This window comes from Xiphophorus hellerii, chromosome 17, assembly GCF_003331165.1.
Source record: "Xiphophorus hellerii strain 12219 chromosome 17, Xiphophorus_hellerii-4.1, whole genome shotgun sequence".
NCBI lineage: Eukaryota > Metazoa > Chordata > Actinopteri > Cyprinodontiformes > Poeciliidae > Xiphophorus > Xiphophorus hellerii.
In genome coordinates, this window is record NC_045688.1 from 9,675,788 (window position 1) to 9,702,031 (window position 26,244).

At 36.6% G+C, this 26,244-nt stretch overlaps 1 protein-coding gene and 1 long non-coding RNA gene across 4 annotated transcripts in view; both read left to right on the forward strand.

Moving 5' to 3' along the window:
- The window catches only part of sema3c (sema domain, immunoglobulin domain (Ig), short basic domain, secreted, (semaphorin) 3C), a 70,344-nt gene extending 44,279 nt beyond the window's left edge, over positions 1-26,065 (forward strand). For all 3 annotated transcript variants that reach the window (XM_032589336.1, XM_032589334.1, XM_032589335.1), the window contains 14 exons: positions 584-703; positions 3,976-4,066; positions 6,741-6,860; positions 6,943-7,085; positions 7,155-7,269; positions 8,207-8,276; positions 10,471-10,615; positions 12,021-12,243; positions 14,866-14,954; positions 15,414-15,455; positions 16,070-16,227; positions 17,561-17,628; positions 20,612-20,742; positions 23,379-26,065. In XM_032589336.1, the coding sequence (XP_032445227.1) occupies positions 584-703; positions 3,976-4,066; positions 6,741-6,860; positions 6,943-7,085; positions 7,155-7,269; positions 8,207-8,276; positions 10,471-10,615; positions 12,021-12,243; positions 14,866-14,954; positions 15,414-15,455; positions 16,070-16,227; positions 17,561-17,628; positions 20,612-20,742; positions 23,379-23,795 (1,932 nt within the window). In that variant the 3' untranslated portion in view covers positions 23,796-26,065. The remainder of the gene's footprint in view (positions 1-583; positions 704-3,975; positions 4,067-6,740; positions 6,861-6,942; positions 7,086-7,154; positions 7,270-8,206; positions 8,277-10,470; positions 10,616-12,020; positions 12,244-14,865; positions 14,955-15,413; positions 15,456-16,069; positions 16,228-17,560; positions 17,629-20,611; positions 20,743-23,378) is intronic.
- Positions 23,017-23,320, forward strand: LOC116736691 (uncharacterized). The gene is made up of 2 exons (XR_004342655.1): positions 23,017-23,065; positions 23,224-23,320. It is a non-coding gene; the product is annotated as an uncharacterized LOC116736691 (long non-coding RNA).
- Positions 26,066-26,244: the final 179 nt, after the last annotated feature.

Below are 26,244 nucleotides of genomic sequence, written 5' to 3' on the forward strand. Positions count from 1 at the left end.
AAGAATATTCCTTCAGACTGTGCAAAAGGTTGTTTTTATAGACAAGCAGCAGGAGAGGAAACAGTAAAAAGTATTTTTTATTTTACTTTGTCACAGAAGAAACTTTTGTATTTAACATCTGTTAAAAATATTGTAGAATATTCCCCTTTATTCAGATACAAGAAATGTATCTGGCTAAAATACAAAAAGAAGCATATCAGTCATTACATCTATTTTTAATCTTTCGTTCCTTTTTGTTTTTAATTTGCTGAACTTTCATTTCAACAATTTAAAAAACCAGGATTATAGAAAAGTATTTTGGAAGAAATGTGTAGGATCCTTTATTTCCACTCCATTTCATTGGATTACTTTTGTGCCAAGTTTTGCCACAAGGGTGAAGCAGCAATTCAACATCTAGATTTAAATCCAGAATTTGATTTATGAGAGGAAAAGAAACATTTAATTTAGTTCCTCGTACTTTGGAAGGTGTTTAAGAGAATCACGGCTGTGTATTTCCTTCATACTAAATAAATTTTTTCAGCTTGGGAAGTTGTAAGAAATGCTCTCATGTTGGACTTTTCTTGTTTTTCGTTTCACTTTCCAGCATGGCTGTGGGAATTTTGTCCGTGTGGTGCAGCCTTACAACAGAACTCATCTGTTTATGTGTGGCAGTGGAGCCTACAGCCCCGTCTGTGTGTACATCAACAGAGGCCGAAGACCAGAGGTGGGTTCAAAATGATGGATTCTCTTCATTATGGAAATAAACTAGTCAACCGCAGCTGAGAGAGTAAAAAGCCCTGGCTATTAAGAATACCCTTCCAGACTTTTGGCTGTGGAATAATGCTACATCTGGAGCTGTAGGAATTGTTTGACAACTAGTGCATTTCAAATTGCTATAATCACATCACAGCATTAGTAAAGTTAAGCATTGCCGTATGTTTTTAGCAGGGTATTAGATTCCATAACTGCATATGTGCCAAGTTTTCATGTTGTCAGTTTGATGCTGCGTGAGATAAGGGAGTAGAAGAAGAAACTGGAGGTCTGCGCTTTTCTCGTCACTCGTATCCGACCAGCAGAAAAGACAGGGAAACCTCCCCCCGGCAGAAAAGTACTCACTCCGTGTTTCCATTGACCGTATAATTGTGCAACTTGACATTTTGAAAGTAAATCGCTTAATGGAAACGCGGCAGTTAGGAACAAACTCGCTAAAGAGTTTTGTGCTCGGCAGCATAGCGCCATCGCAGATAGAAAAAATTAGTAGAAGAATTAAGAAATTCTGAGATTGTCAGAAGTTTTATTTTTTTAAAAAGAGTAATTTTTTTTCCAAAAATATTCGACCTTTGAAACTCGGTAATTTTCACAATTTTTCTAGAAATTTTCTGAGATTAATCACAAAATGTAAAGTTTTTTTTTAGCAATTTTTAAAAATGTATCAAATTTTTTTTTATTTTATTTTTTGGCAGAAATGTACTCCTCTTTTTTCTGTCTACAATATCCAGTTGTAGTTTTTTGGCTGGATCAAAAATGTGTTTATTCCTCAAAACTGCAGTAGAAACATAGAAACACTTTTTTTGCGTCACGTGATCAACAACCGGATGTCGCCGCTGGCTCAAGCCACGAAGAAGAAGAAGACAGGAAGTAGCTGGAGGATCATGGCGCAGTATGTTGTTTTTTTTCTGACTTATGTCGTGATCATTTCGTATTTCACGGAAATACTGCAATTGCGAAGTTGTTTTTCGACAGTCACAGAATATTGATGATTTTTTCCGCACATTTGTAACGAAACGCTGCTACGAACTCAACAGAACGTTAGCCCACAAAGCGCTGCCAAACGTTAATAAGGAGTGAAAACCAGACTTTCTCTTCACTCTGAGCCTTTTGTCATTTGGGTTTTTTGTTTGAAAGCCAGCCTGCTCTGTTCTCCAGCTCGTAGCTTAATCATGTCACTGCCTCATGAAAAGAGATCTGCTAAGCATGAAAAGTCGCTGTAGCGGAAAGTTCAGAGCTGTCCGCTTGGTCATTTGTTCTTTGACGGTGTCCCAGCTTGTTGTGGTGTTTTGAAATTCAATATAATGGAGATGACAAGTTGTTTGACAGCTTGACAAATAAATAACTTTTTTTTAGTTGAGATACATTTATTCTAAATCTAATTACTTAGTGTTTCTTTAACCCCCACTTTACCCCGGTGTCTCCAGCGTCTGAAATCAACATGTTTATTACTGTAATTCCAATATACAGTGTCTTCTATCTTGCATTAAACAATGGCATAAAATCCTTTTTTATGCCATCCGTCTTTGTTTTTTAATGACACCGAATGTTCCACTTTGAAAAGCTTGACAATATAATGAAGGTTGTGACAATAAAATAACTTCAAACTGAGAAATGTGACACCATTTGTCTCAATGCTTTTCAATGAAGTGGGACTGATATTTTTAGTTCTTAAGGACAGAGAAACACTTTAAAATGAAGCAATCAGAGACGAAACTACATGTACTGGCAAATAATTGCCTTTTACAAAACTTTACACCTTTACTGTCTCCCCAAACAATTCATAATTATAAATGTAATTAAAAGATTGTGTTTTTTCAAGTTAATTTGAGTGTCTGAGAACGTTTAAGTCAACTTTAGCCACAATTAAAATGGGAAAACCCCGAAACCATGTCCTTTAAATGGGCAGAATTATGTAAAATAGACTTCTTTTTTTTTAGCTTTACATCATGTTATGTTATTTCTTCATCAAAAATATACCTGTTGTGATGACTTCCTGAAGGCGGAGTTACAGAAAGAGCAGGAGTTTTTAAAGAGACAGAGGCCCCATATTATCTTCTCTGTCATATTTGATCTATATAGCATTGTTTCCAACAACTGAATGAATTAAGATAAAGTTCATGGGTCTCTACAAAATACTGTAACAGCATATTGACTTGATGAAGCAACAGAAAAAAACCCCAAATGTGTAAAGTTTTTCAAACTGAGTGCAAAAATTAACATTTGAGAGCAAATCAAAGCAATATTTTTTTTAATGGTCATTGAAAACTTATACAAAAATGAAACCAAACTTTAAGGAGGACTCTGAAACTAAAGTAGTGTATCAATCCAATACTGATACCAACTTTTGGATCAATCTGCCCACCAGCCTAACCTCTAGTCATAACACTAAAAATCCCTTTAATCCTCCTTACGAAGCTTCAAACGTAACCTCAAATGACAACATGTTTAATAATATTTTACAGACATAACAATATCATATCTGTTTGCATTAAAGAAGTTGGAAACTATTGAGAACATTGGTTGCACAGCTTGTATTCCCACTTTACCTTTTTTCTTCAAGCCAACAACAACTGGGAGAGAAAACTGTTCACTAAATGGTCAGTCCAAGGTGTTAAATATGACTCTTTGTCTTTATAGGGTGTCATATTATAAATTCACATGAAATAGATGGTAGAATTCATTATTTTACCTCTAAAATCTTACAACAATCAAAAATCCAGGTCAAGTCCCAATAGATAACTAAAACATTTAGCAGGAGTCGTTTTTAATCTCCATTCCAGGAATCTGCCAGCTGCACTGCGTCCACCTCCATAAGCTTTTGGCAAACACACACATTTTCCTGGATTAATACTTCCTAACTGATGTCATCCAGCGGGCCGCATCCTAATGGATGGGACAGGAAGTGCTATCATTCACCCAGGTTGCTCTTGGCCTGTCGAGCCTCTGCCACTAGCAGGGTGTTGCAGTTTGGCAGCAAATCTGCCTGAGTTGGAAAGATGGCTGCCCAACACATCATCAGGGAAATTCCTTGTCTGCACAAAAGTGGAATGTTATTTTAGTGTCCCTTATGGGCCTGTTAAGGTAAACTGACGGAGGTCTGGGTCTCTGTGCGTTATTTAAACCAAATGGAAGAAAAATCTGGCTTCTTTCTGACTGTAAACGAAGGAAGCCATTGCAGAACAATCCTGTCATATTTTCTGTCTTTTTCTGTTTCTTTGCAAAAAGGAACAAGTGTTTTATGTCGACTCGGAGATGGAATCGGGGAAAGGCAGGTGCTCCTTCAATCCTCAAGTCAACACCGTCTCTGTCATGATCAGTAGGTGCTTTCCTTCATCCTCATTTTGTTATCTTCCATTAATGTCAACACAAATAGTGATCAGTTTCGCCTGCAGGCGGTTAACGGCTTGTCAAGAATTTGCTTGTGTTGCTTTTCAGCCAGATGGGATAGACAGCAGAAATGCTGATGTCAGACTTCAGGCATTGAAATGTTTTTCAAAACAGCAGCTACTCCGAAGTCTGCCTCATTTGTTTTGAATTAGACTCCTAAATAAATAAAATGTTCATAATAAGTCTAAACTGGAGTAAATTATTCAGAATTATCTCATTAATTGGTTACATTGTTCTCGATTTCTTCAAAAATTTTTATATTCACTTCTTGTCTTGAGATATTGCTTAAATATTTCCAATCAGTTTTCTGTCCTCATCATGTCTCCTGTTGTGTGAAGTGCAGCAAAACACTTCCACAGCATGATGCTGCCACCCCCATGCTTCACATTAAGATGGATTTCTCAGTCTTTGTCATTTGGAGAAAAAAAATAAAGAGGCCATTATGACTTAAAACATAAAATATTGTTTAATCCGACAACAGGATGTATCTAGAAAGTAATTTAATCTGTTTTTAATAACTTTAATTAGCTTTTTGATATTACAGCACAGTACAGGACCTGTTTCACTGTAGATAAGGAATTTTACCGCCTTAATTTAGCCTCTTTGTGAGGTTTTTTGTTTTATTTCTACACATTTTCATGTCTGGATCATAAAATATGCCCACGTTGTTTATATTTGTTGTCTTTGGCACCTTCAGACATCAGAAAATTGCAACCAGTGAGATTTGAGAACGCCCACACTTCTCTTCTTGAAATATTTGCTGATTTTATTTTTTTAGATTTTATTCCCTGAGTCACACAGTAAAGCTGTGCATTTCAGGTGTTTACTTGTTACACATCCACAAAGTGTTAAAATACATATTAATACTAGTTTGTACCCATGAGATATCAAAAAAATCTCTGCATTTGAAAATGGGAATAAAATAGCTGATCTTAAGGGGCCAAAACAGGAAATGTAGTTCTACATTTATATTTTTACAATGTTTTCAAACATTGTGATAGGTTTTTTTTTTTTTTTGCTTTCCTAACTTAAAGTTCCAACCAAACACCTACTGTATAGTCCTTGGAGTTGATGTCTTCTTCAAGTTGAACTCATCGAGTCCTTTGATCTGATTGGTCCAGGGGTATTGGGTTGCGTTTTAGGCAACACTTTGCACCCTAGCTCGGCTTTCCGACACCTGAGCGTTGCCGTGCCAGCAGCTTTTGGGCCAGCAGAGGAGCCTCACACGAAACGGTGATCCAGAGTGGAATAACCTGCAGGGCGAAGGAAGGAAGGAAGGCAGGCAGAGAATATAACCAAGCTTCTGGTTTTAATTAAATCACTTTTTAATTTGTTAATCAGCAGGTTTTAGACCCTCTGTGACCATCTACATGCCATCGGCATCAAAGCTTTTTTAGCAAACCCAGCTTGTGTGTGAGGTTTAATCATTGCCTTGCAAAATATCCAAACAAACTGAGCTTTTTGCTCATGCTATAATTTTGAACTTTCTTGTATTTTGAGATTTTACATGATAGATGTGCATTTTTATTAAAGTCCTCTGAGTTAATACGCTCTAAAACTTGTTTTTTTTTTTGTTTTTTTGCCCTTTTAGGGATATGTTGCCTATTCATATTCGAGTAATAACTTGAATAGAGTGTCTAAACAGCAACAAATTCTCAATTGTGTTTGAATCTGGGCATTGACTGGACCATTTCATTACCTAAATATGCTTTGATCATTGCCATTGTAACTCTGACTGAATCAATCAAGTTTATTTGTATAGCACATTTCAGCAACAAGGCATTTCAAAGTACTTTACGTCATAAAAGCACAAAAATACAAAGTTACAGAAGACACCACATAGTCAACAACTGAGAAAATCAATAAACATTACATTCATCCAAGTGCCATCAATACGCATCAGATATTGAGTAATATTTAATTTATGGCTCAAAATCAACTCTAGTTATATAGGTTTTTATTTTTTATTTAAAGGAAGACAGAGTTTCAATTGTTTTGCAGTTTTCTGGAGGTTTGTTCCAGATTTGTGGTGCATAGAAGCTGAACGCTGCTTCTATGCTAGAAAGATAGGAACGATCTTAAATCAAAATCGCTCTAATAACCTCCTTATTGCCATGCTGTCTCTGTGTTATAATAATCTGAGGAAATTTAATATAAGAAGCATTTTTATGTTTGTACTATTCATGTAATTTATTAGTTTTCTGGTGTGTAGATGGGGTTTTTTTTAAAAGCAGACTTTTTAAGAAAAGACTGCTACTAAAAACAGTTTCTACAGTTTTTAGACGCAGCAGAAACCTAAATAGAAGCACAAAAAAACTGAATTTTGCATCGTAGGTCCCAGTTAAAGTTGAGATTTAACCAGATATTTTTTATTTTATTTTCCTTTTTCCTTCACTGGTTTGTGTTCGTGTCCTTCATTAAAGGTCAAACATGCAAGATGAAAAGGTGTTTTGCTGCATAATAAAGTTATTTTGGCCAAAAGAAATGTTGGATTGCTCTTCGTGATAGAAAATATTGGCATGTTTTACTCTGCGTATCCATTTCTGCTTTGCATTTATTATTCTAACTGGTTAGAATAATCTGGTGCCTGTGCATTGCTGCAGATCAGGAGCTGTTCTCAGGCATGTACATCGACTTTATGGGGACAGATGCTGCCATCTTCAGGAGCCTGACCAAGAGAAATGCAGTCCGCACAGATCAGCATAACTCCAAGTGGCTCAGTGGTGAGAAAACTAAACAGAACAAGAGATGGCTTTTAATTATTGTGTTAAATAATAGAAATCCCTGTAATTCTGTTTTATTCAGAACCAGTTTTTATTGATGCCCAGCTCATTCCAGACGGAACTGACCCAAACGATGCCAAGTTGTATTTTTTCTTCCGCGAGAGGTTAACGGATAACGACGGGAACACTAAAAACATCCACACCTTGGTGGCCAGAGTGTGTCCTGTAAGTATCTGAGTAAATCCACTCTTTAATTCGCGGGTCGGAGTTTCCATCTGCAGCTTTTGTCTGCAGAATGACACCGGAGGGCAGCGCAGCCTCGTCAACAAGTGGACCACCTTCCTGAAAGCCAGGATGGTGTGTTCGGTTCTGGAGGACGACGGCACCGAAACACACTTTGATGAACTAGGTGGGTGAAAGCGACACTTCATGTTCTGCAATTGTCGCTGCAAAAATAATTAACATTACCAAGCATTTTTTATCTAATTTCTAATGCAAATATTTTTGCACATTTGAAACAAGACAACGCTAACTTAAAAGTAACTTTCTAACAAGATATGGAAGTCAATCATTCCCTAATATTGATTTTTTTTTAAAGTACTAGTTCCTCTTGTAAGTGAAAAAATTCTGCTAGTGAAATGAGTACGGTACGTTTGCTCAAACTTAGGGAATTATTGAGTCATAAAAGCTCCTGCTCTGCAAAAATACAAAAATCTTACCAAGTATTTTCATCTGAGGACACTTGAAATAAGACAAAACTAACTTGCAAGAACATTTTCAGCAAGATACAGGATCTTGTTTGGAGCCAATAATTTTTTCATATTGGTGAAAAAGTTCTAGTTTTATTGGCAGATTATTAATATTATGATTAGTGAAGTGATCTGCTGATAGAACTAGTCGTTTTTCATCTATATTAAGGAATTATTTACTTAAAACAAGCACTTGCAGTGTGTATCTTGCTGAAAAGCCAGTTTTGTCTTATTTCAATTCTGTGTTTTTGCAGTCAGACACGCTCCACCATCCTTTGTAGTCCGATCAAAGATCAAAGACCGAATCCGTCATTATTTTTAAACTCTTGCCGTCACAGTTTAAAGTTTTCCAGCGGTTCATTTTTCCATAAACACTCCACCGGCCATCCGAGGTTTAACCTGGATTCTGATTTAAGATCGTCAGATTTGTGAACAGTATTGCCTTTGCTGACCTTGCTCTTATTTTCTGAGCACACCAGCGTTTCCCTTCATGTCGAGACAGGAAGGCTTTCACTGACTCGTGCATCCAGAACTTGTCGGAGGCTTGAAGGACAAGGAGGAAAATGTTTGGGAATGTTCCTCTGTTTGTCCTTGCAGAGAGCGTGTTTTTGCTGGAGACGGATCAGCCCAAAGGCTTGCTGGTGTTTGGAGTCTTCACATCCACAAGGTGAGGCTGATGCAGCCAACTGTAACATTACTGCAGGCCTCCGAGGTTTTGTTAATTACTGAGTGGATAACAAGAGGAAGGCCTTTCTTCCATCGCATCACGTTGCTCTTTTGTATTGTTTTATAGAACTTGTGTGGCAGGAAATCTTTCATTTCACGCTCTCTGCAGCGACGATTATCAGTTTTTAGGGTTTTGCATATTGGGACATGTCCTGGTTTTTCTAAGACTTGCTCATGTCATGCTCTCTTATTAGGTTTCCACAGCGTTTGGAAAAGGAAAAAGTCCCACAGCATACTGAATCTTCTGCTTTACTTTTTTAAAAATGCCCAATTCTAGTAAAAATGTACTTTTTTTTTTTTCGGTTTCCTAATCTTCCGTAAGTACAGAAATCGATCATAAATACTGGAAAAGAAGAAAAACTTGCTTATTCTTTTCTGTACATAAGGTTGATGTTTTAAATTGAAACATTAGTTAAATTCAGTAAGTCATGCGTCAAACTCAAGGCCAGGGGGCCAAACCTGGCCCACCGTAGCTATTTATGTGGCCCTTTGGACTCCATAGGAGTGCATAAATAAAACCTCTAACATAATAGTTGTGTATTTCAATAGCAGTCTTTGCGATTTCACCATCATGGAACAAATACAGGTCCTCACACGTTTTTACACTAATGCTTAAGTTGTGAGTTTACTGCAAATTTTCCATCAAAGTGGTTAAAACATTGTGTTTATGTGATGCTAACTACCACCTGCAGGTGGCAGTGTTTCTTCCTTCTGCTGCACTGCTTCCTCAGCTTTACTTGACGTCCAGTAGTAGTTTGTTGTCAAACAAAAAGTCACATTTGCTGTGATGCGTATGCACAAATATTACAAAATATTTTGCAGATATTTCTGAATTATCTCCACAAATTAGTGACTTTGATTGGAAAAAAAAAGTCACTTACTCCTTTTAGGGACTGATCAGTTTCAAAATATGTCCAATGTTATTTAATTTTAAGAAGTTCTTATTGAGTGCAGACACAGCTGTTTATTAATGTTTTTAACAGTTTGTTAATGGGTTTTATCAATACATTCTGGTACAACCGGCCCTTTAAGAACATCCATGATCTTGATGAGGCCCAAATGAAAATGAGTTTGACATCCCTGGTCTAAGTAAAATAAAGAATAAAGAAAAAGGAATCATTAAATTAATCCAGAACTTATATCACCGTTGTTAGGAAAGTTATCCTCCTGTTCATTTACTCATGAGTTTATTTTACAAGTTATGTTTTCATATTATTCTTTTCATATTATTCTTTTATATTATTACTCTCATATTATTCTTCTTTTTATATTTACTTAACTTCTCTTTCTTTTGTAGTATGTTATTAACTTTGTTTAGGATGTTTGCTTAGAAGCTAAAAACGTTAAACATTCATGTGTTATTAGTTCCATATGTAACTGATTAGTTGTGGTCAGCCACATGCCCTTATAAGGGCATGTCCATGAGAGGTTCCAGAATGTAAAGACGGTTGGTCAATTCTCTGTGTGACTGTGTGAAGAGAAGCCCAACCTCCTTTTTCTATACAATAAAGAGAAATGCAAAGAAAGAACTGGTAGAATTGAGTCCGGACAGTGTTTGACAGCGATTCGTCGCGTCTGTTCTCAATTCTCCTATTCTGCAGAAAAGAAATCAAAAGAAACCTAATCTCTGTCTCTGGCTGGTTCTTTGCAGGTTATGACAAAATAAACCTATCAACCGTTATCTAAAGAGATGCACAAAATAAACCGAGCAGCTCAGATTTAGCCTAAAAACTGAGTAAAAAATCTCATTGCTCGTAGAAAAAAAATAAGCAACTTAATCCATATTTGGTGTTTTCTCATATTCACTTGTTACCTCAGGTTCATACAGAGTTTACTGTAATGTAGGAACCATCAATTTTGTTTTCTCTGTCTCTACACAGTAAGATTCAGTTTCTTTTCCCATCAAAGATGTTATTTTATGTGTTACTCAGAGCTGCTTTTAATATCTGAGCCAAGCCACATCACATATTTAAGAGGAAATAGGTGAGCTGCCTTCAGTGGCGTTTGACAACACTTCCTTTCAGGCCTTTTTTTTTCTCTCGCACGTCCTCTGAGACGTTGTTGTTAAATGAGGAAGAGCAGGAGTTCTTACCGGCTGCGGTTTTTAATTTTATACATGCGCTTTATTCCTGCAGCTCCGTCTTCAAAGGGTCAGCAGTGTGTGCATACAACATGGCGGACATCCTGACCGTGTTCAACGGGCCGTTCGCTCACAGAGACGGACCCAACTTCCAGTGGGTGGCTTTCCAGGGGCGCATTCCCTACCCGAGGCCCGGGACAGTAAGACTCATTCTCATCAGTTTTAGTTTAAAAAACAAAATAAACCTTAATAAGTTTATTTGTATGGAACATTTAAGCAACAAGACAGTTTAAATTTATGAAACAAGCACTAAACATTGCATTTTGTCAAACGCCATCATCGGTGTTTCGGCTTTTTTGCAGTTTTCTGGGAGCATAAAATCTTAGCATAATTGAAAACTTTGTGAGGAAGAAAGGAAGAAACATTATAATGCAGACAGAAGAGAAATCTATGCAGTATAAAATAACATATTTTCATTTATTTTAACATTATGTGTGAGTTTCAATAGTTTTACATCTATAAGTGCATCATCACTGCTTGTACGGGTCTTTAAAGGGAAAGCTGACTCTAATTTAATTCACTTCATGAGCTTATATGAAAGGAGGAGATTTTATAAAATGCTTGTCTTGAATGACTAAACACAATTCCACGGCAGAAAGATAGAAAAGCAACTGCTGCTCCACAACAATCTGGGAAGGCTTCCAAAAAACAATAAAGTCCATCAAAGATTATACACAAACGGCTAAGTTAGCTGCAAGTGAGTTCCTTCCTATGAGCGGACGACGTTGTAGCAAAGTCACCACAAGGTCCTGATGATGTGGTTAAAAAATAAAAAATAAACTAACAGCCAATAAGATTCTAAATGTTAGAGAAAATTAGAAAAAGGTTGAACAAGTCAGACATGTTGGAATCACCCGAAAAAATCCTAAATCAGGGGCTTGTGACCTTTACAATTATTGTATGACCTTTTGAAAATACTTTATTTTATTTTCATCATTTTTGGTAAATAACAACTACACTGAAAAAACACAAAATTTTATGAAGTATTTTTGGTCTAGTTTCTACTGCTAATGTCTTAATGTTTGTTATTTCAAGTGGACTAACTTACAACTTTTCAGCAAGAAATTATTTTTTATTATTATTATTATTATTATTATTATTATTATTATTATTATTATTATTATTATTATTATTATTATTATTATTATTTCACTTTCTTACTATAAGTGAAATAATCTGCCAGTTGAACTTGTACCTTTTCATCAGTATTAAGGAATTGTTGGCTCCTATATTTTGCTGAAATGTCACTTGTAAGTCAGTTTTGTCTTATTTCAAGTAAAATATTTGCACAAGAAATTAAACAAAAGTCCTTGATAAGATTTTGTTTTTGCAGTGCATTCAACCAAGAAAAGCAAACAAAATATTTGCACATAATTTCCAGTATAATGTGAAGAAAAAATAGATCTAAGTAAATACTATTGATACTTTGAGTGCCATCCTGTTATGGAAATTAAATAAAATGACTCCCTGGATAATAATATAGATTTTATTGGTTTAAACCTGTGATATTATTTATATAAGGTATTGTATAAACTGTGTTTCCAGTGTCCCGGCGGAGCCTTCACTCCCGACATTCACACCACGAAGGAGTTCCCAGATGATGTGGTGAACTTTGTCCGGAACCATCCGGTCATGTTCAACGCCATCTACCCGGTGGGACGGAGACCCCTGGTGGTCCGCACCGGCGCCAGCTACAGGTACACGGCGGTGGCGGTGGACCAGGTCATGGCTGCAGACGGGAACTACCAGGTGCTTTTCCTGGGAACAGGTAAGAACCGTGTGCAGCCATGTCGCTTTGCGTCTTTTTTATTTGTTTTCAACAAAAATAAGATGGTGTAAACTGTCAAAAACTCATTGTACTCACCTAAAGATGGATAAAAATGTACTTAGTCCTGCATAAGTAATAATAATATTAAATTTTTATTCTACTCAGTTCGCATTAAATCAGTCTAATGTTTTCCTGAGGGGAAATATTGTTTTTAAAATTTAATAACATTCAGCATTCTTTAACTCACATGAACACTAGCAACATTTTACCTTAGATTACATTTTAATATTCTGTTACAAACATACATTTTTACTCTCAAATATAAAATGTGGCATATGACCTACAAACTATGAATAAGAAACCCATTTAATTTGTTTATGTTTATGTGTAACAGAAGCATTTTAAATAACATCAGGCATGAATTTATGAGTCTCTTGTCACTAAATAACTGGTTTGATGCTTTTGGTTTAATATTCCCGTCACTGAGCTGTTTTATATGTAACTGATTGCTCAGTGCAGTCCTGTTCCACCAGCCGGTTATCAGATAAACAGATAGAAAAGTTTACAGCATGCAGATTGTGTTGCAGCTGGACTGATAGAGGAATAGATGTGGGTTGATTATTGGTACCGATTCACTCGGGTCAATCAGGTTATTCTGGCCTGTTTTCAATGTTGGAGCAACAAATATGTAAAACCTCAAACAGAAACAAATTTTTAACTGAAACGTTGAATTGTTTTTAAAGATTTTAATTATGTTTTGATCAGCTACAAACTGCTAAAAAACAAGAGCGCAAAAAAAATAACTTCATATAATGTCAAATTAGAATTTGTTTTTCATTAATATTCTAATTCAAATTAAAATCATGTATGATCTTGGCTTCATTTGTTCATGAAGTCCATCCTTTTGTTCTATTCCAAGTATGTCTTTGTTACTGCTGTAAAAATCCTCCTTGTTTGCCTTTATTTTTAAAATTCTGACTTCTCCAATGACATAGACCATTATTGCACAAAGAAATATGTATTTTCTTTTACTTTAACTCAAAGTATCTAGCACCTTTCAGTCAATAATAGTAAAAAAAAACAATAAAAATGAATAAGAGGCTTTTCTTGTAGAGGAAAACACAATTTCACAATTCCTACGTTTCCATTAAACAAGAAACACGTTTAAAATCACAAGTGAATACTTTTGTTCACATAATAAGTCATTAATAAACATAATTCTCCAACTACTTTCTGTCTTAGAAAAAGGGTTTCTATTACAGCCTTGCTAAATGAACCAATTTCGACATAGCCACAAAAAAAAAACGCCTCATCCTGTCGGAAAAATAAAAGATTTTTTGACGTTGCCATGTTTCCAGTTTATTTTTGAAATGTCAATTTGTGAAATTATATGGTCGAGAGATGACGCCATTTTAGTCACAAAGATGTGCATTGACCTTATAGATCAGACAATAGCTGCTCACATAAACAATTTTATATTTACAACTATAATTAAAATGATTGAACCACCTGGAATTGGAACAATATGAACTGTGAAGAGAGGATATAAGTGAGGGAGTTTATAAAAGATTAAAAGAAGTCACAAAGACACTATGATTAGAGCGTGGAAGCATTTTGGAAAGGAAAATAATTAGTGAGCAACAGATTCACATGAAGGCAGGTGTAGAGAAAGAGGGAAGAAAGCTCAAAAAGCAACAGGAGTGACTTAAAATCTCCATAAGCAAACACAAGAATCTAAATGACTAATAGTGATTCATCAGAGGCTTGATGACTCAAAACGCTGCATAATCATGTACATTTTCCCAGAGGGACACAAAATGTAAATGTGAAGCTGTAACTCAGGAAGACATGAAGAAACTGCTTCATTAATTAGACGGTCACAGTTTGAACAGAGGCCTCTGTCTCTCTGTCTGTATCACAAACTACCTAGCTTGTATTTGCATGCTGAGCATATGGAGCGTTTATTTTCTTTTGAGTGTAAATTAGCATCAGGCGGCGGTGAGAGGCTCCGGTGCAGCTGCTGGTGTTTGCGGATCCGCCGCTCTGATGTTTGGATTCCTGAAGAGAAGCCAGCGCCGGCTGACTCAGGGAGGAGGAGGAGGAGGAGGAGGAGGCGGCGCTCTTATCAGACGCTCACAGGAGCTGATGATGATGGTGGTGCTCAGCTTCCTCCTACGTAGCCTGATGACACCGATGATGATGATGGTGGTGGCGGTGATGGTGGGGGGGTTGGGTGGATGTTGAGTCCTGACCTCCTTGGGGCCAGAATAGGAGATTCCAGTTTATTCCTGTTTTAAACGCAATCTGGGAATTTGACCAAAATGTTTTACAGAATGAGAGGAAAAGAAAATAGTGTGGAAAATAAACATCCATCCATCCATCCGTTCTCTGCATCATGAACCTTTTGTATTTAAACTTAGCATATCGACTCAATAAAAGTGAAACATCTGAAATTTTGAACCAGATAAAATCTGAAATTGTGCCATGAACCAAATGTTCTGAGCCTCTGATGGTCTAAATAAATCCTGGGGTAAAAGTGAATCAATCTTTCCAACAGTTTCACCTTTGAGCTGTTTCTGTTTTTAAATAGCCTGATGACCCTCTGTTCCTCTCTCTCCTCAGACAAAGGGACGATCCAGAAGGTGATTGTTCTGCCTGGCAACCGGTCCCTGCATGGCGATCTGGTCCTGGAGGAGCTGGAAGTGTTTAAGGTCTGAACGCCCGTCTGCCTTTTGTCTCTCCTGAAAATCAAACGCAGAGCGGTGACGGATTCAGGTTGGCACCGCTGAGGCTGATGCAGCACAGACTGCTGGGAAACACGCTGGCACAGACAGACAGACGTCTGGCTGCTACCCTGACTGACCCTTCGCACATGTTGCTTTATCCTGGCTGAAATCTGCGCCGACGCTCCGGCTCCTTTGATCCCCGACGCCACGTGGGCTGCAGCGCTCTCTGGAATCTGTTCTGAAAACACACGAGATATTTCTTCAAGGAAACCAGGAGAAATTGATTTTAGATTTAATTTCCACTTCTGTTGTTGCACTAAAAATAATCTCAGCAGTGGAAATAGGAGTGCAAATTTAGTCTGATGGCTGCTTTCAAAAATCAGGTTGTAAGTGAAGAGGCTTTTTATGTATATTAATTTTCACATTTTGTTGTTTTTCATCCAGAATCAAGCTCCTGTCACAAATTTGAGAATCTCGTCCAAAAAAGTAAGCAACCCCAAAAGCCTTTCCCCTTTTATTTTGAGTTCAGTTTGATGCATTGTTTTACAAAGCCATGTTAGCACTGTTGTAGATGGGAAAAAAATTACATTTCCACCAGTAAACCCAGACATTTTTAAATTAGTTTCAGAAATTTTGAAAAGTAAAAAAGGTTCAACTTTTGGAAATTTTCTGTCTTTCAAAAGTTGAACATTTTGGACTTTTGAAATGTTCAAGTTTTTTTCTTGAGATCAATTTAAAAATGTCTGCATTTTCTTCCTAACAAATTTGGAAAAAAATTTTACCTCAGAAACTACCTTTTTTCTAGAAATCTCAAAATTGGACTTTTTTCTTTCAAACTCAGAAAATGGTTTAGAAAATGTTTGACATTTTTTGACGAGAATTGACTCTCCTTTTTCTTTTTTCTATCTACAATGACCCCAATATGGCGTCGTGTTATTTATTATCTGTGGCCATGTGTAATTGGTGAAAAATGAAAATCTCCTGGGGAAAGCCTAAAAGCAAAGAAAATAATTGTTTCAGCACTCTGCCTCATTCTGCTGTCATCCAGACACTTATTAAAACAAACAGGGGACTGACATCTGAACTGTTTGCTTTTGCAGCAACAGCTGTACGTCAGCTCTGAGTTCGGGGTCTCGCAGGTCTCCTTGCACCGTTGCCACGCCTACGGCTCGGCTTGTGCAGACTGCTGCCTCGCCAGGGACCCCTACTGCGCCTGGGACGGGCTGAGCTGCTCACGCTTCTATCCCACCGGGAAAAGGTAGAGACGGCCGCCTGCAGCTTTAGTCTGTGTAGCTCCAGATGACGTATCCACGAAAGCAGCTTTTCTGACGCTGACTAGGTTCAAAGGAGCAAGAGATGAAAATGTAGGGAAAAAAATACACAAAAACCTGAGTCATGTTTGTGTTTTTTGTTTATTAATCAGGATTAGATTTATTCAACAAGTTCAATAAAAAAGAAAATGTAATTCTTTTGTAAATGTATATGGAAGAGGATTAGCACAACTGGGAAAAAAAAGAACTGAGTTTAATCTTCTGACATCAAAAATTTGAATTCTGAGAAAAAAAAATTATATTGGGAAAAATGTCAGAATTCAGAGAAAAAAAGTGTGAATTTTTAAAAAAAATTTAGAGGTCAGAATTTTGAGAAAAAAATTTTAATTCTGAGAAGAAACTAGAATATTGAGAAACAGGTCAACATTTTGAGAAAAATGTGAATTCTGTGGGAAAAGTTAGAATATTGAAAAAGTCAGAATTTTGAGGAATTGTGAAGAAAATGTTTAATGGATTTAAAAACTTTTATGAATAAAAATGTGAGAAGTATGACAAATATTTGTATGCTCTGAATCAAGAGAAACTGTATTCAAAAGTCACTTAATTAGTTATTACAGTTCCAAAACATTCCCACAGCATGATGCTGCCAAGCTACAGACTTCTTGCTGCTTGAATTTTCAACCTAAAATCTCCCAAAAGTCTGCGGTTATAAAGTGTCAAAATGTGTAAAAGTTTAAGCATTGTGGACAGGTTTGCAAGGTATTTCTTATCATTTCTTCCTTGAGAATGTTGTAATTAATAAGTTTCAACAAATATGAAATCAATGAGCGGACCAGATTGCGGTCAGCAGCTGATTCATAATCTATTCAAGAATAGAACAAGCTGTCCTCATGGTCCATCAGTGAACACTTGATGTCACAAACTCCTCGTTTCCGTTCTCTTCCTGCCCAGACGTAACACAGAGCGTCAGGAATGAGCGACCTCTAAGCGAACGCGCCTGTGGTCTCTGTGAGGCCCAGCTGCTCGTCTCCCGACCGCTCAGCCGGTCCCGGGTCGAGTTAAGTTCGGTCCCGGAACAAAAAGCTCAACTTTCTGTGTGTATTTTATGTTTTCTCTGCTCTGAAATGTGTCAGCTGTTAACAAGCTCCTTCTGCCAAGCTGTTCCGCATGAGAGCGCCACTCGGCTGAACAACATGGTCACATTTTCCTCATGTCGTTCTGGCATCGAAACCTCCTAACACAGAACCGAGGGATTTTTATTACTGTGTATTTTCGCTTTGAGTTTTGTGTTATATTCATATTGTTTTTTTTCTTTTAAAGGAGAAGCAGGAGGCAGGATATAATGCACGGAAACCCACTCACTCAGTGTAGAGGATTCAACTTAAAAGGTATTAAAACAGCTGCTATGAGGTCACTTTTAAACTTAAATAAATCTGGTTTTCTGGCTAATTTAAACCACACAAGGACAAATCAGCAAGCCTTAGCTAAGTAATTTTTTCTTACTGTCCCTTCAAATAAGTTGACAGAGAGAAACAGTTTTGTTATTGCCTTCCCGGCAATTTATAAACCTACTAATGTGGGGGATTTTATTCATCTGATTGTGTTTTGTACGGAGCCCCATAAGGGACATGGGGGAATTTTTCTTTCCTTTTGCGTAATCTTGCAAATGTACAATGGCACATTGTAGATAGAAACAAAAGGAGGAGTAAATTTACACCAGGAAACTCAGAAATTTTCAGATTTATCTCAGAAATTTTCTAGAGACAACTTGGAAATCTATGAGCTCAAAGCTGAAAATTTGCGACTTTTGAAACTCCGAAATTTTCTAGAAAAACATGGAAACTTCAAAGTTCAAAATGACAAAGTTTCCACTATTGATGCTCAAAAATTCTCTTGTTTTTTCTACAAAACTTTCTAGAAGATTAATCTCAAAATTGTAGTTTTTTGGTGGAAATGTACATTTATTTTTTTTCTATCTACAATGACCTTAATACGCCGTCGTAGAACTATTGCTTTCCGTCGCACTAACGTATTTAATAGTTAGCTCACGGCATCTTGAATACTGAAAGTCTTCCTGCTACAATATAAAGTTTGTCAACGTATGTTAATGTCTTGTTTGTAAAATTCATTTTAATTGTTTCATGTTTCTCTTTTGTTTAAACGCACCACAAACTTGTGCAAAATGCTGGAGGAAAACAGTTCAAACATGGGCTTTCCATTCCTAATCTAAAATGTAAACATCACAGAAACTTTTTGTCGATAGAAAAGAAAAACAGAAAGAAAACATCCAAATTATTTGGATTATTTTTGAGATATTTTTATGGGGTAATGCGCCATGTAATAAGGTAATAAATAATAAGAAATTATGTATTATATCGGACTTCAAAATGTAATAAGACATAATAAGAACTGTAAAAATCAAGGCAAAGTGTAATAAAATCCCTGAACGTACAGTATATTGCAATGCTTTCTGCTGTTTTTATATGTAATAATATTCTTATTGTTAGAAATGGTAAAGTAACAAAGTGGCGTATTCTGTAATAAGCAATCACAAACTGTGTTCGTCTTAACCCTCCTGTTATGTTCGTTTCTAGGGTACAGCAAAAATGTTCGTGGGTCAATTTGACCCAGGGAGTGTTTAATCATGCAATAGTGTCAGAAACCAAAAAATTCCTCCAAAACATTTTTGTATCTGATTATTAACTCCAATACTAACCATTTCAATCAATATTTGTGCAATGATGTTTTATTATTTCTCAGAAATTAAGGATCAATGACGACAACCTGCTCATTTACTCATTTGGACATAAAAAATGGAATTTAGATTTTTAATGTCCACTGAAAGAAACCTAGACACAAAAAAACAATAATTTCCTTGAAGTTGACCTTTGGTAAATTATTTTATATTATACTTTTTTTTTTTTTACCAAAGGGTGATCTTTATAATTGAACTTGAGACACACATACTGTTCTGGGTCAAATTGACCCGCTGATTAAAATCAAGATAAATGAGTCATGCAGAGAGTATTTATGTTTTTCTCCACTGCTGCTGAGTGTCACTCAGTGTGGGTGGAGTTTGTCCACAGGAACAGAAAAGATTCCCGTCAAAGGTTGTGTGAACACCTGCTTTCTCGCAGTTTCCTAGTGAAGTAAAGAGAATAGTGAGAAAGTGGGCTTGTGTGTGTGTGGTTGCGTGTGTGTGTGTGTGAGTGTGTGTGTGGTGAAATATGGTTCATAACTGCAGGGAAACATATAGAATTGGACATTTTAAAATCTTTTTTTGCACTTTAACCTGACTGCCGGGTCAAATTGACCCGAACAGTATCGATGTAAAAAGTAGACCTAGGGTTTGGTACAAATGTGTAAAATGAATAAATTTTCAACTTATGTCTAGAGTGCACCTATTAAGACAAATAGAAAACGTTTCATGCAAAAAAAATGCTTCTATTTATTTTTTTTTTATTTGTACATTTTAAAACGGGTCAATTTGACCCGGAACATAACAGGAGGGTTAATCTCTGTACTTCTAATAACAAACATGTTTTAGATCTTATGCGCATTTAAATTGAAATATTGTTCGCTAAAGATTTAAATTTTGGTCATTTTGTTTCCTTTTCAGACTCATAACCAGAATCCTCTGTATTAACCTGAATCTGTTCAAGTCAAAACGATAAAAAATTAGTTTTTTTACATTCGGCTGTTTTAATGATGGTTTATTACAACCCTACATAATGAGGCATTTCACTCTGCCTGACAGTTTTGGTTAGTCTGAAGGGTTAATAAAGGGTTTTCATGTACAGTCCAAACAAACACAACCATGTAGCTATTAAATTGGTTTTCAACCAGTTTTCTGCACAAAAGAGCTTCATAAAAGAAATGCATTTCGATTGAGGAAATTTTATCGTCACTGTGATTTTATGCAAAATAGACCAAGCTGCATTTTCTAATTTATTGCAAGCGAACGCAAAAGAAAATATTTCCTCCATAGTTTTTTGCCAGTTATGCTTTTTATAAAAATAAAATCTGCACCAATGTCTCACTCTAATATATATTCATCCTGATAAACAGGTACAGAAAATCTGCTCCCAGGTGTTTCCCCCCATTTCCATAAAGAGTTTGGGGAATGAGCCATATGGCGTTATCACCAATTAGTCACAACTCTGTCACAACTCCAGCTTTTTGATTGAGCCATTTAAATGCAAACAGAACGGCATGATGGGAAACCGAGTTGGTTTGAAACTTCGAAGGGATTACGTTGTGCTCAAATGTCTAGATGGGGGTTTAAGCTGAGCTGCATGTCAACAACTCTTGAGACTCCAGTCAGATTTCTCTTTTCTTCTTCTTCTGACTCGGAGTGTGTGTGCTTATCAGCCTACAGGAACGCCGCAGAGATGGTGCAGTATGGCGTGAAAAACAACACCACCTTCCTGGAGTGCGTTCCAAAGTTTCCTCAGGCGTCCATTCGCTGGATCATTCAGAGGGACAACGACAGGAGGAAAGAGGTCAGTCTGACATTTGAAGAAGTCGACAGTCTGCTTTATGGTTTGCCTTTATGGCTGTTTAAGATGAGCCTGATTAAATATAATCTGTCTGATCTTCAGATTCCATCAAAGCTAATAACACCACATCGCAATTTCATTCAATAACGTGGTATCTATTACATATTTGGCCCTCCTTAGATCAATCAATCAATCGTTGAAGTTTGTTTGTAAAGCACAATTCAGCAACAAGGCAGCTCAAAGTGCTTTACATCATAAACACAAAAGATACAGAAGACATCACATAGTCAAAAATTGAGAAAACCAATAAACCTTTGTCAAGTGCCATCAGTACACATCAATATGTTTATAGTAATATTTTATTCATTATGGCTCAAAAATCAGCTCTAAACATTTATGTTTTTGTCAGTGTTTCAGCTGTTTTGCAGTTTTCTGGAGGTTTGTTCTAGATTTGTGGTGCAAATCTGGTAGGAATTGTTTGAATGTTCAAATAATCTCTATTTCCATGCTGTCTCTGTGTAGTAATAATCTGAGTTATTTTTATTTAAGAAGCATTTCTATAGGAAAAATACTTACAACCAACTGTATTGGGTTTTGTATTATTGTATTATTCATATAATTTATTAGTTTATTAGTTTTCTGGTGTAGATTTAAAGAAGCAGACTGTTTTTAAAAGATACTGCATCTAAATCAGTAGAAACTGTTTTTAGAAGAAACTGCTTCTAAAAACAGTTTCCAAAATCACCAACTTATATTCCAGGCTGTTGTCAAAAAGCATAAAGTATCACTCAGGGTTTCTGTTTCATGTGTTCTAATTCAGTGGTCCCCAGTCCTGGTCCTCAGGGACCGCTGTCCGGCATGTTTCTGATGAGTCCGGACTCCAGCACAGCTGATTCATCTGATTGCATTACCTCCTTTGCATTCCTGCAATTGCTATAGAAGTCGGTTAATCACCTATTCATTTAACCCAGGTGTGCAGCAGCAGGGAAACACCTAAAACATGCAGGGCAGTGGGCCCTGAGGACCAGGGTTGGGGACCACTGTTCTAGTTAATCCTCTTCCCTCATCTTTTTATGGATCAGACCTTTAGAATGAAAAATGTCTGCTTTAACATCACATCCAGGCAGAGCGTCTACATGGTACCCCACTTTGATCCCCAAGTGTCCATCTGGGCATCTGTGCATCAGTTTGCAAATCAGACCCTCATTAACCTAGTTGGAGAGTAAGTTTAAGTTTTTTTCTTGGGCAACTGAAACTAAAATGACAGGATAATGTAGTGCTACAAATATGCATAAGCATCACGAAGGAATTATGTAGTGCTGAACCGAGAACTGTCAAGATATGTGACAGAAAATGGATTATTAAGGCTAAGGATGAGGGTTATTAGATAGGTGTAATAATTTAAAGGTGATACTGAAGCACTTATGTCATTTTTACTGCTAATAAATTACCAATAAGTAACCAAAAGGATCACAATGTGTCTAATTAAAACTACAAGCTTCATGTAAAGTCAATCAAACGCAATTTTATCTTTGAGAAGCATTAATGGAGCCTCCTGCACAACCAACAGGAATGCAACAAGTGGTTTCTGGATGGTGAGTCAACTACAAAACATTTGTATTTTTCCAGCAGCTGCTGAAATAGCGTAATAACCGCTGACATGCCGGCACAGTGTGACTTAACAATCGGGAGGTTTTTGAAACAGCTCTTTTTCCAGACACCAAAAAACGTGAAGGTATTGCCAGAACAACTATGTGTTGTTTGTTTTTTGGGGGGGGTGTTCCAATTGCTTGACTAGATTTGTAACGATAAGATATATTGCTGGACAATAAATTGTTCCAGAAGTTACTGCAATAATTGATAATATTGTTGTTTTAAGACCATTTTCAAATAATATCTTGTTAATAATGGCATAATAAAGCAAGAACAAATTCTCGAAGATCAATAAACTTTCAATTCTAGTGAGCATTTAACACTGGAACTAGAAGACATTTTAAATATCTAAAAATAAATAAAGAAAACAACAAATAAAATGAATTAATAAGCGTCTGTAAGCAAAGTTGTTTTTCAAAAAGAGGCAATAGTCGAGTCCAAAACACCAGACTGAAGAGTTTTATCAACCAGTTTTGATGGAAAGAGAGAAAAACATTAAACCATTGCTTTAATTTATCATGCGCACTGCAAAACACACAATCACACCAAGTTTTTTTTGTCTAGTTCCTACTTTAAATATCTTAGTAAACTTGATTTAAGACTAAACTAATTTTAAAATATTTTTTCAGCAAGATATAGAAGCTTGTTTTAAGTTACTAATTCCTTAATATTGGTGAAAAAGTACTTGTTGCATTCATTGGCAGATGAATGTACTTATAACAAGACAATTTCCCCATGTTGTAAGTGAAATAATCTGCCAATAGAACAAGCACTTTTTCACCAATATTAAGGAATTATTTACTTAAAAAAGCTTCTAAATCTTTAGTTTAGTCTTATTTCAAATGTAATAAGATATTTACTCTAGAAACCAGATTAGAAGTACTTGGTAATATTTGGTATTTTTGCAGCAATTAATTGATTTATTGACCCAAACGGAAGCACAAAAATGTGCAAAAAGTGAATTTTGCATGATTCTGTGTTTGCAGGTGAAGCTGAATGATCGGGTCCTCTCCACTGAGCATGGCCTCCTGATCCGCTCCGTCCAGCAGTCCGACCGCGGCCTCTACTACTGCCTGACCACAGAGAACGGCTTCAAGCGCACCGTCGCCAAGATCCGCCTGCATGTGCTTAGCGACACCATGGTGAGCGTTCTGGCGGACAAGCAGCAGGCGCCCTGGGCCTGGGCCCGCGCCGCGCACCCCAAAGCCCTACTGGCCGCCTTCAGCCCCGCCGAGAATCTGGCCGTTCAGCAGTACTGCAAAGAGAGGAAGGACTTCCAGAAGCTTCAGCAGAGGCAGCAGCAGCAGCCACCTGGGCCCCTCAGGGGGGACCTGGCCAAACTGAGGCCCCTATTGGACCGGAGGAAGAGCCGCAACAGACGCAATCACCTCCCTGAGGTGTGACGCATGGCAGCTAGCAGCAGCAGAAGCTGCCACACACACCCCCTTCCTATCCTCTGCCGTTCAAGGCGGCTCCAGACCCGCTGCGGATGTTAAAATACAACCAGAATGTTGGTTCGGGGAGATTTAATCCCATAAAATCCAGGGTTCTCACATGAGGTAATGCGACCAGATGGCTGTGATTTTTCAACCACGGGTTTTTGTTTTGCTTTGATCGTCACAACACGATAGGAAGCGGACGTGCTGCGACTTCCTCTGATAAACTCTGCGCTCAGAGGATAACTCACCTTAAATACAGCTGCTTTAATACGTTTAATGGACCTTTATCTATTGCTATTGTAATTGAAAAAGGTTCAGAAGAGATAAGAATGCATTTTTGGATTAGAAATATCCAAGTATGAGATCACACTTTGCTTTCATTTCTCTGTTCCTGAGTTTACAAACATAGTTATTATAACAGGTGCATCATAAATATCTACAGCCCCTTCTTTGGCTTTTTCTCTCCTGGTAAAAATCTATAAAAATTCCTTGTTTATTGCAGCAAAATAAGCACACTGAAAACCTGCAGCAAAACCCGTTCACTCTAACAAGGTTTCCAGGATTTCTGGAAGAGAAACCAGCCCACAGCATTACAGATCCTCCACTGTACTGAACTGTAGGTATCAGGTTCTTCTCCACACAATAATAATTCACGATCAGTTTAGTTTTCATCCCACTAACATTTCTATTCCTTTATATTTAAACTCTGCTCCACTGTGGATCATTTTATGGTTTTAAAGGTATTTTGGAGAGTGTAACATTGCTTTAAAAAGTAAAGTTTAAAGTTAAAATAAACCTTCAGTGAAATTTATTTCCAAATAACTGCTGCCGATTTCACTAACTACAATAAAAACAATTTCTAATTTGGTGTTTTTCATGATAAATTTCTACTAATTTTGTTTAAAAAAAAATTAGTAGAAATTAGTTAGTTTTTTAGAGAACATCAATAAATGGCAAAAAAATGTAAATATCAAATTTTTCAAGAGCAGTATTTATGATTACTGCTAAAATAACTTTAAAAAAAGGAAGAAACAGACCTTATTGTTACTTTTATCGCAATCACAAAATATTGTGATAAAACTTAAAACACATATCGCCCAACGCAAAATTTTTTGTACATTTTTCAGTTACAAATAATGATTTTGCAATAATAAATGCATTTATTCACAGCTTTTTACCCAGATGAATGTTTGTTGCACTTCATTGCGTCTCAAATTTTTGGATATAACACAAGTAAAAATATAATGTAAAGTGACCTTAAGGAACACAAAAACAATTAGAAAATCTGTCTCACCAAAAACAGCAAATGTATAATCTGTGCAACAAATCAATTCTTTTAATTTTTATTTGTTTTGCTAAATTTTCTGGTCTATATTTTGGTGTTTTGTGCCTCCTGTCTGGTTCGCCACTGTTATGACGCTGCATATCTCTTCATTTCTTCCATATTTCTGTCTTAAAGAAACGTTCCAGCTGTAATCTGATGGTCTGTTGATCTGTGTCTGGGTTCAGTTTAAAAAAACAAACTGACGTTTCAGTGAACAGCTTGGAGGTGAGGGATTAAGGCCGTGTCGCTCAGCACATTTTTCCAGTCTTCAGTAATGTGGAAATCCCTTTTTTCAGACATAGTGAGGTAGTCTGAGTTAGACATTTTGCATTTGTGAATAGTTTTTTTTGTTTTTTTTTCAACCTATAGATGATGTAGATAGAAAATATTGCTTTTGTACAAAGTATTTTATGTTTCTTTAATGTTTTAAATTAATATTCTTGCCAAGTTTGGTCAAAATTGTTTGTTTTTGTACATAACGTTGGTGTTATTTACCAGCTATGACCGCATCTGCGATTTCAAAAGATTTTAAAGCAGCATGCATGTTCCCTCATTGAGTCTCTGCTTTACATGTCAGACTTTTCATTTCAACTCTGCGTAATTTTATTGTCATAAATTCTATGTATTTCTATTTATTAATGTCGTAGCCTGAATAAATCTGTTCAAGTGAACCTCAGCTTTATAGAAATCCAAACAGCTAGTCACTTATATTAGCTTAAAATGTAGATTACAAAGACACCTTCCATCCATCACCTAAGCAAAATTAATTATTAATTTCCTAAACATGCATGAATGCCTCTTTCGATGTAATGTCTTAAAAACATTGCTTTAAAAACAGCTTAAGAGGTTCTGGTTTCAAGAAACTGATTTGTCAGTGAAAAAACGAATAATAAATTGAGTTATTTTGCAATTTCTTCTAGAAATCAATCGTTTTAGACCTGCATCTCTACTGAAGACGTCAGAGCACAAAACGAACACAATTATCCTTATTATTCATTATAAGTCACTGCAGGAAGCTCAGACTTTGTAAGTCATTACTTTGTTTCAGCTGTATTTTTCAGACACTGGACCACGGCCTATTTGAGGCTC